Source organism: Hyperolius riggenbachi, chromosome 12, assembly GCF_040937935.1.
Source record: "Hyperolius riggenbachi isolate aHypRig1 chromosome 12, aHypRig1.pri, whole genome shotgun sequence".
NCBI classification, from domain to species: domain Eukaryota; kingdom Metazoa; phylum Chordata; class Amphibia; order Anura; family Hyperoliidae; genus Hyperolius; species Hyperolius riggenbachi.
The window spans coordinates 96,654,601-96,671,316 of NC_090657.1; the positions used below are offsets into that span (position 1 = coordinate 96,654,601).

General features: G+C 42.8%; 1 protein-coding gene across 2 annotated transcripts in view; it reads right to left on the bottom strand.

The window, feature by feature from the left end:
* Positions 1 to 557: 557 nt before the first annotated feature.
* MATN4 (matrilin 4) overlaps positions 558 to 16,716 on the bottom strand; it is a 130,082-nt gene continuing 113,923 nt past the window's right edge. For both annotated transcript variants that reach the window (XM_068263995.1, XM_068263996.1), the window contains 4 exons: positions 14,076 to 14,480; positions 13,048 to 13,200; positions 7,424 to 7,528; positions 558 to 1,145 (listed from right to left, as the gene is read on the bottom strand). In XM_068263995.1, coding sequence (XP_068120096.1) covers positions 1,087 to 1,145; positions 7,424 to 7,528; positions 13,048 to 13,200; positions 14,076 to 14,480 — 722 coding nt within the window. In that variant the 3' untranslated portion in view covers positions 558 to 1,086. The remainder of the gene's footprint in view (positions 1,146 to 7,423; positions 7,529 to 13,047; positions 13,201 to 14,075; positions 14,481 to 16,716) is intronic.

The window sequence follows — 16,716 nt, forward strand, 5'->3', positions numbered from 1 at the left end:
TTCTGCTCCTTAGCTGCAGCCCAAATAAATATGTCAGCCTCCATATCATGCTCGCCTCAGGTTCCATTTAATTGTAACTTATTTGACATCACATTATTGAGCTGTTCATACACGCAGATAAAAAAAAAAAAAAAACTTTAGATACGCAGTAGTTACGGACGATGAAAAGCAGACACAAGGGCGTTAGTGTATTCTGGCCCTCATAGCATTTTTTTCTGTGGATTGTTTTGGCACGGGGCCGGTGGATGGGGGGCCCAATTGGCTTGCCCATTATGGGGCCCAGAAATTTCTGAAAGTGGCCCTGACTTTAGTATTTTGTTTGCACAGGACCTGAGAAAAACTTCTGCCTGAACATGATTTTTAGAAAAGTGTGTGGACATGTGCACAATATGATTGGATGTGAGGACATGTTTGAGAGACGCATCGCTCCCCCGATCCTGAGATCTGTACACAGACTGCAGTCATCAAGATGATTTCAGAGCTGTTGCAGTCTGGAAACCGAAATGCTTTTTTTCCCCACTGCCCAATTACATAAAAAACCAAAATAACACCACAGGTGTGTTGGTATCCACACAACATATTTATTACAAAATTTCGTGTTTTGACAAGAATTCTTCAAACTGACAGTCACCGAAAATCCTTCTGAAAATGCAGCAGTGGAAAATGAATTCTAACCCCTCGGATGGCCTGCCAAGCATAAACTCACTGCATATTTTTTTACTAAAAAATACATTTCATTCCCAAGCACGTCTTCAGAGCAAACTGTTGCCATAATATATTGTGTCCTTTTTGGTTCATTTTCTTAAAAAGTTCTTAAAAAGGGAAGGGGAAAAATTTAAATACAAAGTAGATTCCTAATCTCCTAAAGTCTCAACTGCTAACATAGTTTCTAAGTTCTAAAGAAGAAACAGTAACATAATAATTTTAATAATAATAAACAACAATCTATTCACATTTATTTATAATATAGTTTTACAGCTCTGTGTGGCGCCTCCTTAGAAGGATTACAAAATGTTACCACATGGTGTCAACAACAAGCCACATACATCTCTTCATAGTAGCTTTTTACTCTCACACTGGAGTGCTTCACTTCTTGTCAGCCAGTTGGTTTTCCAAGCTTTCCAGTCTTGCAGTCAGCTGGGCTAGTAAGAACGGTTAAGAAATATTTACAATATTGGAGGAGTCACTAGATTTCTACAACACCCACTGCAGGTCTCTACCTGTACATCCAGGAATACAATGCTACTAGAGAAAGACATTACGATGCTTAAATCAGTAGCCGATATCCCCTCTACCATGAGCAATCTGTACCTTTTCTCCAATAGATCAACAGGGACGTCTATGTGGCTGATATTTAGGTGAAACCCCTCCCACCGTGTGATGTCATTGCCATGGTCATGAAAGTATTCTGTGAAACTCGTCGTTGCATTGTGAGAGATAACAGCTTCCGTTATCTGCCAATTGCCAATGAAGCAGTATCTTGCTTTTGTGCATATCTAGTGTGTGTGTGTGTTTGTTTGTTTGTGTGTGTGTGTGTGTGTGTGTGTGTGTGTGTGTGTGTGTGTGTGTGTGTGTGTGTTGTGTATGTGTTGTGTGTTGTGTGTGTGTGTTGTGTGTGTTGTGTGTGTGTGTTGTGTGTGTTGTGTGTGAGTGTGTGTTGTGTGTGTAAGTGTGAACAAACAAACAAACAAACCTTTAAGCCTATCACATTGTTTTGGGTGTGTTTATAGATAAGGGCAGTTAGTGCTGTCCTCTTTTTCATGCCTGCTAGCAGTAAAGGTGCTGGCCTGTGGGCTCACAGAGGATCAATCATTTCTTGATCTATCTTCTATTTTTTTAACTCTTCACTTTGCAATGTCTTGATTTAGCTTTTTTCCCTATGACTATCTTTCAAAAAGTTACTGTTTAAAGGGAACCTAAACTGAGAAGGATATGGATTTTTCCTTTTAAAATAATACCAGTTGCCGGACTCTCCTGCTGATCCTGTGTCTCTCAATCGCAGATCACTTGCCGCTGCTCTCCTCTGTATAACCACGTATACACACTGCTTCCTGCTAAACAGGAAGTAGAGTGTCTATACGCGGCTATGCAGAGGAGGAGACCAGCGGCCAGTGAGCGGCGATTGGAACAGCAGGAAGGTGAGTTGCTCTATTGAATGCTTCCTGCTACTCTAACTCTGCAGCGGAGGGGGGAGCACGGAGGGGGGAGCACGGAGGGCGGCCCCGGGGAGAGGAAGGGAGGGAAAAGTTGGGCCGCCCTCCCCGCAGCTGACGCCCCCCTCCATTATGGGGGGCACCTATCTCACCTATACTGGGGGCACCTACCTATCTAACCTCTACTGGGGGTACCTACCTATCTAACCTATACTGGGGGCATCTACCTATCTAACCTATACTGGGGGCACCTACATATCTAACCTATACTGGGGGCATCTACCTATCTAACCTATACTGGGGGCACCTACCTATCTAACCTATACCGGGGGCACATGCCTATCTAACCTATACCGGGAGCAACAATACTGGCTACCTATACTGGAGGCACCTACCTGGCTAACCTATGCTGGGGACAATTATACTGGCCACCTATACTTGGGCACCTATATCTGGCTACCTATACTGGGGGGACATATAGCTGGCTACCTATACTTGGTGCAACTAGACCTGGCTAACCTATACTGCGGGCACCTATACCTTGCACCACCAGGAGGGGCACAATTTTTACACCCTCACAGTGGGTGCAATTTAGCCTAGAAACTGCCCTGCTTTTAGCCACAGCCCCTCAACAAGCATGCAGATCAGGTGCTCTGACTGAAGTCAGGCTGGATCAGCTGCATGCTTGTTTCAGGTGTGTGATTCAGCCGTTACTGCAGCAAAAGAGATCTGCAGGTCAGTAAAGCAACTGGTATTGTTTAAAAGGAAACATCCTTATTCCTCTCAGTTAAGGTTTCCTTTAAATCCAGCTGGAAAATTCAATACCACTTGTATGCAGCATGGCATTGGGACAATTCAGCAGTAATGGGTGCTTTTGGTTGGTCCAGTTCCACCCTGCATACCATTTGCATGCAAGCTGGAATTATTCACATCTCATTGGCGTACGTACAAAAAGGGCGCCTGGACAAAAAGGGCGCGGGGTGTAAACTCTAAATAATAATTAATCATTAATAGGGTTTATAAATATAGTGTGCTATATTTCGTTTACAAATAATGTTTAACAAAATTATAAATCATTAAATAATGTTTATGAAATCGGAAATTGTGAAAACGTTAATCTTCCCTGTTTCAAAAGTTAAACTTATAATTACGTTTATAAAAAAACCAATAATATATGTTTAATTGTTATAATTGTATATTATTGTGAATAACAGTCATTTATGGTTTGTTCTTATAATAAAATCTGAAAATATTGTTTATAAAGATGATATAAATATAACTACGTTCGTAATAAGTGTTGTAATACATTAGTAATTATTACTAAAATTTTACTAAAACTATACCTAAGCCTACTCTTACACAGAACCCTACCTGTACCTATCCCTAACCCCTAGACTCCCCTGTTGGTGCCTAAACCTAAGACCCCCCTGTTGGTGCCTAAACCTAAGACCCCCCTGTTGGTGCCTAAACCTAAGACCCCCCTGTTGGTGCCTAAGTAACCCTCCCTGTACCTACCCCTAACCCCTAGACCCCCCTCTTGGTGCCTAAACCTAAGACCCCCCTGTTGGTGCCTAAACCTAAGACCCCCCTGTTGGTGCCTAAACCTAAGACCCCCCTGTTAATGCCTAAACCTAAGACCCCCCTGTTAATGCCTAAACCTAAGACCCCCCTGTTGGTGCCTAAACCTAAGACCCCCCTGTTAATGCCTAAACCTAAGACCCCCCTGTTGGTGCCTAAACCTAAGACCCCCCTGTTGGTGCCTAAACCTAAGACCCCCCTTTATTATGTGGATAATTATGTTTTACTAATTGTGGATTAAAAAAATATTTTGCAATTTACGTTACGTACTGATCGCTTTATTTTGTGAATAATAATGTTTTACAAACAGTAAGGGATAAAACTTTAAATAATGTTTTAATTATTTAAATAAGATAAATATGTTTAGTATTTTCATAAACGTTATTCGGCACGGGTGCATTTTATAAACGTAAATCACCACAAGTTCAGTTATAAATCATTAAACAGCTCCGGGCGCCGTTTGTAAACTTTATTTAGCTCCTGGCGCCGTTTATAAACTTTATTTAGCTCCGGCGCCCTTTTTTCCTACCCGGCGCCCATTAAACGCTATTTATTATGGGAGTGAATGGCGGCGCCCTTTTTGTCCACTAGCGGCATGCGCCCTTTTTTCCCAGCTCCTCTCATTGACCATTTCTAGTCACCATTGTGAGATTATTATACATTAACTTTGATTGACAAGCTACTTTAACTGTGTTTTTTTTTTATTAGGACAGCAGGCTAAAATATTCTGAATGCAAATAAATAAATAAATAAAACATTATGTAAAAACCTGCAAAGCATGGTCTAAAAGTGGGTGTGGACATAATGTTGGCCATATATAGTGTAGTAGAGCAGATAATTGATATAATCATGACCTCTATTGTTTACCTAGAACCAGCTTGCACCATTAGATATAAGCCAACATTTCATGGGAATCTTGGCTAATATCGACTGTACCACCACCAACACAAACGTTTTGCAATGCATTACAAAACTATGGGCACTAATATTACTCTCATTCCACTATGCTCCTGACTCTCAGGACTAGATAAATAATGGACATGTTCAATAGATAAAATGACCACACCTGAAGGAGCAGTTCTCACCAACTATTAGTGAGTTTACCTGATGTTAGGCTACATCTAATAGTGTACTCAGGGCCGGCTCTCTCATGAAGCAAGGTGAAACACTTGCATCAGGCACAGAGATTACAGTGGCAGCATGTTTGTACTGTGTGTTTAATAATAATCATAATAATAATAATCCGAACATTTATATAGCGCTTTTCTCCTGTCGGACTCAAAGCACTCCAGAGCTGCAGCCACTGGGACGTGCTCAGGAGGCCACCCTGCAGTGTTAGGAAGTCTTGCCTTGAACTCCTTACTGAATAGGTACAGACCCTAGCCAGGATTCAAACCCTGGTCTCCCATGTCAAAGGCAGAGCCCTTAACCAGTACACTTACAGTATGCAGTCAGAGTAGGAGGGAAAGTAAAAGGATAACAAGCAAGGTGAAGAGATCATCATTGGGGAAAAGCAGCTTGTTGTGCTGTGTGAGGAGACAATGGGCTTGATTCACAAAAGAGTGCTAACTGTTAGCACGGCCGTTTTCGTGTGAATTTGCGGGTTCGCGCGCAATTAAACAGTTTCACTCGCAAACGCGATTTTTGCGCGAAAACGGTAACGAATTCGTGCACGCGAAAACAATAACGATTTCACGCATAAACATTTAATTGCGCGCGAACGCGAAAATTCACACAAAAATGGCAGTGCTAACAGTTAGCACTCTTTTGTGAATCAAGCCCAATGAGTGAGGAGGGGGAAGCAGGAGAGCAGCAATGTTTCATTTGATTTGCACAGCAGAAGGGAGAAGGTGGCAATGTTGTCTTGACTGAGAAGGAATGGAGGACGGCCGACTGGCTGAAGGTGAGAAGTTTGTCTGTCACAGACTCGTAGCCAGCCAGCCAATGTGTTATTGTGTTGAGCTGCAGCATGTCATGTCTCAAGTTGTTGCATATGCTTACTTGCTGACTGAGAACATTAAATGAAGCAGAGTAAAATCTCACAAATTTGCCTCAGGCAGCAAAAAGTCTAGAACTGGGCCTGATTGTATTAAGTTACGGCAGGCCTAATACTTGCAGTTCAAAGACAAACAGTAATATATCACACAATAACACTTTCTCCTGCTGACAATGACTAACAGATACATTAATCTGTAGGTGATATTGGGCCTGATTCACAAAGCAGTGCAAAGTGTTTGCACGCCTGTGAAAAGCCCTTTATCACGCCTAAACTCAGTTTAGGCGTGATAAAATGAAACTCGTGCGAAATTCCCGATAAAGAGCACAAAGCGGTGCTAACTCAGCAGTGCAAAGGTTATCACGCCTAAAGTCTTTTAGGCGTGATAACTGAGTTATCACCGCTTTGTGAATCAGGCCCAATTTGTATTGTGATTTTTTTTTTTTTTTTTTTTTACAAAAATGTGTCTGTATTGTCTCAAACCAGAGATAATATCTGTTTAACATTATTTGGATTATGGATGTTATGAGTACAGGTTTTTCCTGCTTATGCAGCCTGGGTGAATTAAGAAGGGGTTGTGGTTAATACATATGTCTTCTCAATGTTGTTTCAATACCTACAGTATGCCCCATGCCAGTGATCTGCAAACTTGGCTTTACAGCTGTTAAGGAACTACAAGTCCCATAATGCATTGCGAGAGTCTGACAGCCACAGTTATGATTCATAAAGGCAAATGCATTATGGGACTTGTAGTTCCTTAACAGCTGGAGAGCAAATCTTTGCAAACATAGAGACCTGGGCAGGAAAATTTACGGATAACAATTTTTTCCATAGACAGTAAGAAAGGGCTCAGTTTTGCAAAATGTTTATAAATTTAGGTACAAACCAGATTGGGATTAGGTATGAGCTCAGCAGTTTGGAATCTGCATTCTGAACGAAACTGAGGTTAACTTGTGGCGGGGTGAAGTTAACTCACCTTTGCTTCTGCCCATAACTGTTGCGCTAATGCGCTCCACATTGCACTCCATCTCTCCAATACTTCCTCCTTCAAACCTAGATGGAGGACGTATTGGAGTGATGTGGAATGCAACATGTTACACAATTTTTGGCACCTAATCCCATTTCTAAAAACACAAGGAGCTTTTTTTAGAGGAGCTTTTTAGTTCATTTAGCAGTAATAGTCAAAAAATACACCAAATGTACCAATTTGTGCCAGAACAGAGGGCAGAATCAAAGCCATAAACTCATGATCAATGTGGAAATTTACCAGCTGCTGGTCAATTGATTGGCTGTTTCTTGCTTTGGCATGGCCTATGGCACTTCCTTTTCCTGTTGAGCAGAAATTCGTATATTCCTTGAATTTTGTGCTACCACTATTAAGGTCCTTACCCACCACTTGATTTTCCCAATGACCAGTGATTCTTTTGAGCAACAAGCGATCGTTTCTGCGATCTCACGAAGTGGGTACAGACGTGTGATTACGCAAATGACATTTAGGGACAGGCGGTGATAACAACCGTCACAGGATTGCTGGATCCATCTTCTATGAGAGCTTAATCTCATAGAGTTGCAGAGGTTAGGACTTTCAAACTTGTATAAGCATTCTATTGCCATCGCCAATCTGCAGCCTAGCTGGCCCAGGCATACCTTGCTCCTCACTGGGGAGTAGCACACCATCAGCACATAAAAAGGATATGTTTATCTGCCAAGTTTCCAAGCGTTGTCAGGGTGTCTGTCTGGAAACTGACAAGATGCTCACATTCGCATGGGTTCTTAATCTCTGTCTCCCCAATGATCTCCTCTGCGGATAGAAATAAAACATACACAGGTGTAAAATATGTGCATAATAAAAATAAACTCAGAAAGATAACAGACTCTAATGTCACACTTTGTAGAGAATAGTTGGTAGGTGACTTAACCGCACAGTAAGGTCTGGTACACAAGAGAAGATTGGCAACCAACTTTTCAGGCGATTGATGTTCTCCATTTGGTAAGCTGACTTACATACAAGGTATGTATGGTAGCTGTCATGTCTGATCGTTTATGTCCAGTAGGTTCCATTGAGAATCACCTATATTGACTAACTGTATGCAAAAGCACATGCCATGTTATGTGCAGCATCGATCAATATTTACCCCACATCTGATCGTTTAACCACTGAAAAACTGATCAATTCTAATTGGCCAGTAAGACATTCACTTCTAAAAAATGTCCAGTCTGAACATTTAGATCAGATGAATGATTTATCTATTAGGATTAAATATTGCCGTATCATACGTATGAGCCCTGAATGCATGGTTCAGCAGTCCTTCTGAAGTAGCACAAGGTTAGAAATTTGCTTGCTTATTGCTTATTGTACAGCTCTTTGTAGTACAATATGTTGATAGTAAATATATTGCTGGTAATAAGAACAACAACAAACAACATACACTGTCATAGCAATCAACTTGCTATGCGATCTCCCATTTGAAAACTTCCTGCTTTATGAACCATAATTGCATCCCCCAGATTACATCCATAATCAAAGCAAAGCACTCTTGAAAACAAGTGAAATGCAATTTTCATTGTCCCTTGTTGTACCCTCAGATGTAAGATGATAGGTACCCAGTTTGCCCATTTTTGTCGAACCTGAGTGCCAGACTCATGTCTATGGGTGCTACTACATACATCACCAGATAACAGGCTAGCATATAACATCCAATAGATATTGTTTCATGGAAGCCAAGCTGGTGTTGGATGTGTCCAAGAGCAGCTTGGAAGGACTGGAGGCTTGCAGAGTATTGGCTATTCATTTTCTGACTATTTTTACCTTAGCTGTACAATTCACTTTTTGACTGGCTATGCAATATCTATCTTCATCATTTGCCTAACCCTGATCAATTCCTTAACCACTTGATGACCCACCCTTTACCCCCCCTTAAGGACCAGCGTGGTTTTTAGTGATCTGTGCTGGGTGGGCTCTACAGCCCCCAGCACAGATCAGGGTGCAGGCAGAGAGATCAGATTGCCCCCCTTTTTCCCCCCTATGGGGATGATGTGCCGGGGGGGTCTGATCTCTTCTGCCTGCGTGTGGCTGGCGGGGGGGCACCTCAAAGCCCCCCTCCGCGGCGAAATTCCCCCCTCCCTCTCCTACCTGTTCCCCCCCCCCCCGGTGATCGAGGCTGCACAGGACGCTATCCGTCCTGTGCAGCCAGTGACAGGACGTCCCCTGTCACATGGCGGCGATCCCCGGCCGCTGATTGGCCGGGGATCGCCGATCTGCCTTACGGCGCTGCTGCGCAGCAGCGCCATACAAATGTAAACAAAGCGGATTATTTCCGCTTGTGTTTACATTTAGCCTGCGAGCCGCCATCGGCGGCCCGCAGGCTATTCACGGAGCCCCCCGCCGTGATTTGACAGGAAGCAGCCGCTCGCGCGAGTGGCTGCTTCCTGATTAATCAGCCTGCAGCTGGTCCTGCAGCTGCCACTTTGCCGACGCACGGTATAAGCGTGCGGTCGGCAAGCGTGCGTCGGCAAGTGGTTAAAGAGACTCTGTAACAAAATTTTGAGCCTTATTACTTCTATCCTATAAGTTCCTATAGCTGTTCTAATGTGCTCTGTCTTACTGCAGCCTTTCCTAGTTGCACAGTGGCTGTGTTATCTCTGTTATATGATCTAATCTTGTCTCCTCTGTCGGGTCTGTGGGGCTCAGGCAGCCAGGCTGGAATGTGCTGTGCTGCTTGTGATTGGATAGATGCTATACACACCCTCTCCAGGCCCCCTGCACACTCTGTATGACTCACACACTGAGCTACTCTCAGCCTATCACTTGCTATGTCTTTTGTTTGTAAACACCGCATAAAAATGGCAATTACAAGCCAGGATTGCAGCAGGGAGTGGCACAAACAGCACAGAGGGGCCCAGGAGAACATAATGAATAGAATGGTATGCTTTTTATTGTAAGAATTTTACAGTACAGATTCTCTTTAAGGCAGACCTAAAGATTAAATTCAAAAGTGAAAAAGTGCCATAATGACACTTACAATGATCGTTCCTCTCACTTTTTTTTTACCTATTGCAGCAACAGATTTCTGTATTAAGCAGGAGGGAAGCACTACCATAGCTTAGGCATGCGCCATAGTGCATCTGTCACTGTGAATATGGCAGGTGGCAGTACCCTGCTTCTCTTCACTCCTCTTCTCCTTTGACTGGCACATGACACGAGTGGGCTACTCTAAGAGCTACTTACCACCCTCCTATGGCATGACCTCTTAGGAAACTTTGCAACTGGTGTGGCAGTTTTTCAGGAGGGGACATGGCTAAACAACAAAACCTGTATTTCCTGCCACAAATAGTCAGTTTTTAAGGATTTATTCAAGCTTCTCTGGAATAACTTGTGTGGACTGTACTGACAGTGTGGCATTTATTTTTACACTTGCCTGCTTTAACACTAACCCCCTTCCTGAAAACTAACTTTAACACCCACCTTTTTTAAATTTAACCCATTCCGGATGCCTAAACCTACATTTTCCTCATGAACCATTGCTTGCAATGAATTACCCTACTTCAGTCTCCACAAGTGCCTCCCTTCATTCCAACTTCCTCCTCAGGCAAGCCATGTCACACTACCTCACACCTCACAACTTTTTGAGATAACAAAGAGGGACAGCTTTAAGACACATCCCTGCCTCACCCCTAGTTATGCCCCTACCACACCCCTTGTCAGGCATTTCATAAAAAATGAATAAGCAAAATATGTAATTTTATAATTCAAACAACACTGGTCCTTTTTATCATCACTAGCTTCCCTTCATTTTAACATTTACATATACATTGTTTGGTAGAAAATACATATATTTACAATACGTTGGCTTGCAAAAGTATTCGTCCCCTTGAAGTTTTCCACATTTTGTCATATTACTGCCACAAACATGAATCAATTTTATTGGAATTCCATGTGAAAGACCAATACAAAGTGGTGTACACGTGGGAAGTGGAACGAAAATCATACATGATTCCAAACATTTTTTACAAATGAATAACTGCAAAGTAGGGTGTGCGTAATTATTCAGCCCCCTTTGATCTGAGTGCAGTCAGGTGCCCATAGACATTGCCGGATGAGTGCTAAATAGAGTGCACCTGTGTGTAATCTAATGTCAGTACAAATACAGCTGCTCTGTGACAGCCTCAGAGGTTGTCTAAGAGAATATTGGGAGCAACAACACCATGAAGTCCAAAGAACACACCAGACAGGTCAGGGATAAAGTTGTTGAGACATTTATAGCAGGCTTAGGCTACAAAAAGATTGCCAAAGCCTTGAACATCTCACGGAGCACTGTTCAAGCGATGATTCAGAAATGGAAGGCGTATGGCACAACTGTAAACCTACCAAGACAAGGCCGTCCACCTAAACTTACAGGCCGAACAAGGAGAGCGCTGATCAGAAATGCAGTCAAGAGGCCCATGGTGACTCTGGATGAGCTGCAGAGATCTACAGCTCAGGTGGGGGAATCTGTCCATAGGACAACTATTAGTCATGCACTGTACAAAGTTGGCCTTTATGGAAGAGTGGCAAGAAGAAAGCCATTGTTAACAGAAAAGCATAAGAAATCCCATTTGCAGTTTGCCACAAGCCATGTGGGGGACACAGCAAACATGTGGAAGAAGGTGCTCTGGTCAAATGAGACCAAAATGGAACTTTTGGCCAAAATGCAAAACGCTATGTGTGGCGGAAAACTAACATTGCACATCACTCTGAACACACCATCCCCACTGTCAAATATGGTGGTGGCAGCATGATGCTCTGGGGTGCTTCTCTTCAGCAGGGACAGGGAAGCTGGTCAGAGTTGATGGGAAGATGGATGGAGCCAAATGCAGGGCAATCTTGGAAGAAAACCTCTAGGAGTCTGCAAAAGAGTTGAGACTGGGGTGGAGGTTCACCTTCCAGCAGGACAACGACCCTAAACATAAAGCCAGGGCAACAATGGAATGGTTTAAAACAAAACATATTCATGTGTTAGAATGGCCCAGACAAAGTCCAGATCTAAATCCAATCGAGAATTTGTGGCAAGATCTGAAAACTGCAGTTCACAAACGCTGTCCATCTAATCTGACTGAGCTGGAGCTGTTTTGCAAAGAAGAATGGGCAAGGATTTCAGTCTCTAGATATGCAAAGCTTGTAGAGACATACCCTAAAAGACTGGCAGCTGTAATTGCAGCAAAAGGGTGTTCTACAAAGTATTGACTCAGAGGGCTGAATAATTACGCACACCCCACTTTGCAGTTATTTATTTGTAAAAAAAAAAAATGTTTCGAATCATGTATGATTTTTATTCCACTTCTCATGTGTACACCACTTTGTATTGGTCTTTCATGTGGAATTCCAATAAAATTGATTCATGTTTGTGGCAGTAATATGACAAAATGTGGAAAACTTCAAGGGGGCCGAATACTTTTGAAAGCTTGAAAGAAAGGGGGAGAACCGAGAGCCCAATATGGTGTAGTATGTTAATGAGGTGATGTCTGATGCAAACACACACAATGGTTATACTCACAAGGATGGGTCGCCTCCAAGGCAACCACTGGATAAGCAGGCGGGGAGAATTGTAACCTGACCCCGCTCAGGGTTAAGAAGTCGCTCTCTGTAGATAGAAGAAAATGGGGATACACCCCTCCACCAAGGGTAGACTAAACAGTTATGTGGTATAACAACAAAGGCGCCAAGTAGAGTAAAATTAGTTAAAATTGTTAAAAAGGGGGAAATGGGTGGACTCACCTCCCTTCTGAAAAAATGGCCAGACAACGGGCAGGTTACTTCAAGTTTAAAGTAACATTTATTATGAGCTCCAAAAGTGCAACGCGTTTCACGGGTAACAGTCCCGCTTCTTCAGGCAAACAATTTTTGGAGGGAGCAAAGTCGGGTCAAGAGCCAGATATAGCGCCTCTGTCTAAACTTTTGGAGCTCATAATAAATTTTACTTTAAACTTGAAGTAACCTGCCCGTTGTCTGGCCATTTTTTCAGAAGGGAGGTGAGTCCACCCACTTCCCCCTTTTTAACAATTTTAACTAATTTTACTCTACTTGGCGCCTCTGTTGTTATACCACATAACTGAATACTTTTGAAAGTCACTGTAGATCTTTACATAAGTCCCGAAAGAGGGACAAACGAGGAAGAAAGGAGGCATAGAGGGACTGGATTCCAAAAGAGTTGGGAGCTCTGCTACCTAATCAGTCTAAAGAATATGATGCCTGATGGGTAAGGGGGGGGGGGGATGGTTGCAATAAGACCTTGCATGTCAGCAAATCTCTCAAACAAAAAAAACCCTTTTAGTACAATGTACCTGGACAAATGTTAAGTTTCAAGTCCTCAGCGATTAGATTCATTGTGGTAAAGTCTGCTGTGTAGAAAGAATGCTTGTTTACAGGGTCTGATGCGATTTCATTCAGTTCATCTTCTACTGCTTTCCCAACGCCCACAGCATACATAGTGATACCTGCAATGCAAAGAATGTGCAAAAGTGAGAATGCGCCAGCAGCCTCTCAGTCCCTGCCTTGTGTGAAATCTAGCAACGCTCTGTGAGTCCGGCCTGAGTGTGATGGAAGGAAACAAAACAGCTACAGGACGGCCTGTGTATATGAATGAGCATTCCATTACATATGTGATTTTCTCCTCTCTCCTGTGTACACACCGAAAGCTTCATTGACTGAGATGTTAAAGCTCATAAACCCACATAAATGCTTTTATATGACCAAAGCCACCACTTGGCTGGCAGGAGTAATAATCAGCTGTAGCAGCCACACCCAGAAGGCAGACACTGTGTCAGTTGACATTGACGCAGTGCCCATTGTCTTCTATGGGTCTGGCAGGGGTGCAGGGCCTGGAGGTATACAGAACTCACTGTGCCAAGTTACTTTGTGCTACAGGAAGAAGAGATACTGTCTTCAAAATGGAGGGGAACCCACCTAGAAAGGTAAGGCCAATCAAACTCCTTTCCAAATACAATGGAAAAAAATGCTTTCTATGAGCGTCCAACCCAATTGAAAAATTGCACTACTCCGTTTAACCAATTAACCAATACAGCTCCTTTCCAAATACATTACAGCACTGTTCAATATGCCAGACAGTGCAAGACCAGAATGCCAAAGCTGCCGATATACGCAAAGAAGTTCACGCAACACTCAACATGAGAATCATGTGATCATGCCAAACTTTTATAGTATCCCAAAATAGTCCATAACTGGATATGTCACATGTAGTTTATAGTAGTAGTGTGCAGTTTTTGTTTTGTGTAGACCCCCTGTGGTCTGAGTTGATAAGTGTAATGAATACAATCAGCATGTAATATGTGCTTTTTTATGTTTGACTTACCAGCTTCCTTTGCCCTTTTAGCCCATTCTGAAATGTCATCCTGAGAGCGGCCATCTGTAAACACCAAACCAATTTTGGGTACATTGGGTCTGGCTCCTTCCTGGTCAGAGAAACTGTGCTCCACCATATGTTTTAATGCCAGCCCGGTCATGGTTCCTTTCTCCATGTAATCAATGTTCCTCACTGCGTTGCTGATGTCCTTTGCTGTCTTAAATTGGTTCAGGGAAAACTCTGTGCGCACCCGACTGGAGTATTGGACCAATCCAACGTGTGTGCCGTGAGCTGACACATCCAGCGTGTCCACGATCTTTATCACAAACTGCTTCACCAACTCAAAGTTCTGAGGACGGACACTCTTGGAACCATCAATCACAAACACTAAATCAACGTAGCCAGTGGAGCATTCTGGAATATAAAAAGTATAACATAGTTTTACATTGAACCTATTGTCTCCATTCCAGGTTTACATTTATATATTGCTTTCTTATCACAATATATGATTTGATTTACCAAAAACTTTCAACACAAGCTGGACAGTTGTTGGCTGAAGCAGCCATTTGGGGTTGCCTCTACTGAGAAGCTAGCATATGTTCAGCAGCTTCAATGTGCTGCCAAGAGATTCGGAGTGCAAGATCTTCTCGACCAAGTATACATTGGGGTCATTGCAACCGTCCTTACCCCCCTCTTTTCATGCTGTTCCGTCATGCTCCGTACTTTAGTCCTTCCTTTGCCCTCTATAGCAGCTGAACCTGTAGGCTAGCAACTCATCTGTATACCACTCAGCACTGTACTGTCACCTTTCCTGTGGTGCACAGGGATGAGGTGGACAGGGTAAGCTCTGTATCCAAGGGAAGTGACTGGTTGGTGTCCCCTCCATTTCCAACCTGATTACCTTATTTAAGTGACAAATGGCTAGGAGGAATCTGAACAGAAAACATTATTGTTCAGTTCAGCCAAGTGGTATTTGACAATGAGTGGAAGACTTGGCTTATAGAGTACCCGAGCGGAAGTTGAAGGTAGAGTGAATGTTTTTTACATGTAATATGGTGTATGAGATGTATGAGTGTGGTATGGTAGTATTACACATGGTATGCTGCACCCTTTTGGAGAGACCGAGAGGGGAATAGATCTACTTATAGGATCATATTTGTCTTTCATTTTTTGAGCTTTTTTTTGTATTTGTACATATTTTCTATTATGATTAAAACAGTAATAAAAGAAAAATCAAACTATGATGCAACTCATACCCAAATATGGGAGTGCTTCAATGAAGCTGATAATTCTCTTAGGTGCAGTACCATGGGTACTTTGAGACACTAGGCTTGATTCACAAAGCCGTGCTAACAGTTAGCACCCTGGTGAAAAGCCCCTTATCACGCCTAAACTCAGTTTAGGCGTGATAAGTTTAGGCATGATAAGTTTAGGCATGATAAGTTTAGGCGTGATAAGTTTAAGCACCAACTGGGTTAGCACCGCAGTGCACAGCTGATCAAAAGTTTTGCGCTAGCAAAGTCTGGTGCACTTCGCATAGAGTTTAATGGCGCTCCTTTGCATGCGAGACTTTGCGCGCGATCTAAACTTATCTAAACTTATCACGCCTAAACTTATCATGCCTAAACTGGCTTTTCACCAGCGTGGTGCAATGGTTATCACGCCTAAAGTATTTTACAGGGTTACCACAGCTTTGTGAATCGAGCCCACTGAGTTTGAAAAAAAAATTAAAAAAAATAAAGAGTACCCGAGCCAAAACTGGGGTACAAAATTAGAGGCTTACTTAGAGAAGGAAGCCTCAGGATCCTCTTGAGGCTTCCCTCCTTGCTCTGATGGCCACATCACTAAGTTCGGCCCCCAGAAGATTAGCGACAATGCAGTAAGCTGGAGCTGTGGGCTCCATGCTACTGCGCATATGTGGGTGGGCTCAAACAGCTAGTGCACAGTCATGCTTCAGAAGGAAGAGCTGTGCGGCCCCGAGGTGGAGGGGGCCATGCTCAACAACAGATCAGTGAGGGAAGCCTCAATAGGATCTTGAGGCTTCCCTCTTTTAAGGTGTAGTACTTCACTATATTGGGTTTAAATATATACAGATAATTACCCACACATGTTGGTTCCAAGGGGAACTTGGAGAGTGGAAGTTCAACTGAGATGTAAGAGGTGCCCCACAAAAAGATTGTTTGATTAAAATGCTAGGGAATGCGGTGAATAAAGTTGCCTCGCCTTTGTCAATAAACCACTGATAGAGTATTAAAATCTTTAACAGCACTGAAAACAACGCGTTTCATGGGTCTCAGCCCACTTCATCAGGTTAATACAGTGTCCCATTCACATTCCCTAGCATTTTAATTGAATAATCTTTCTGTGGGGCGCCTCTTACATCCCAGTATCTGACAATGGCACAGGAGGTCAGCATTAAAAACCCCAGACAGCCAGATAATAATGCAAAAATGATTACCATGCATGGAACTTTATGTATGGCAATACGCCCCACAATATACTACATAATATAGAAAGCTTTTTATTATGATAGCATCAGGGTCCAGATACTACTCGATGAGAAACCGGTTTAAAATGTAATTTCTGAAGTAGCTATTGGCTAACCAAATAGCTTCTGCAGGTACCTTCCCTCCCTGGTCATGTGCCGCTT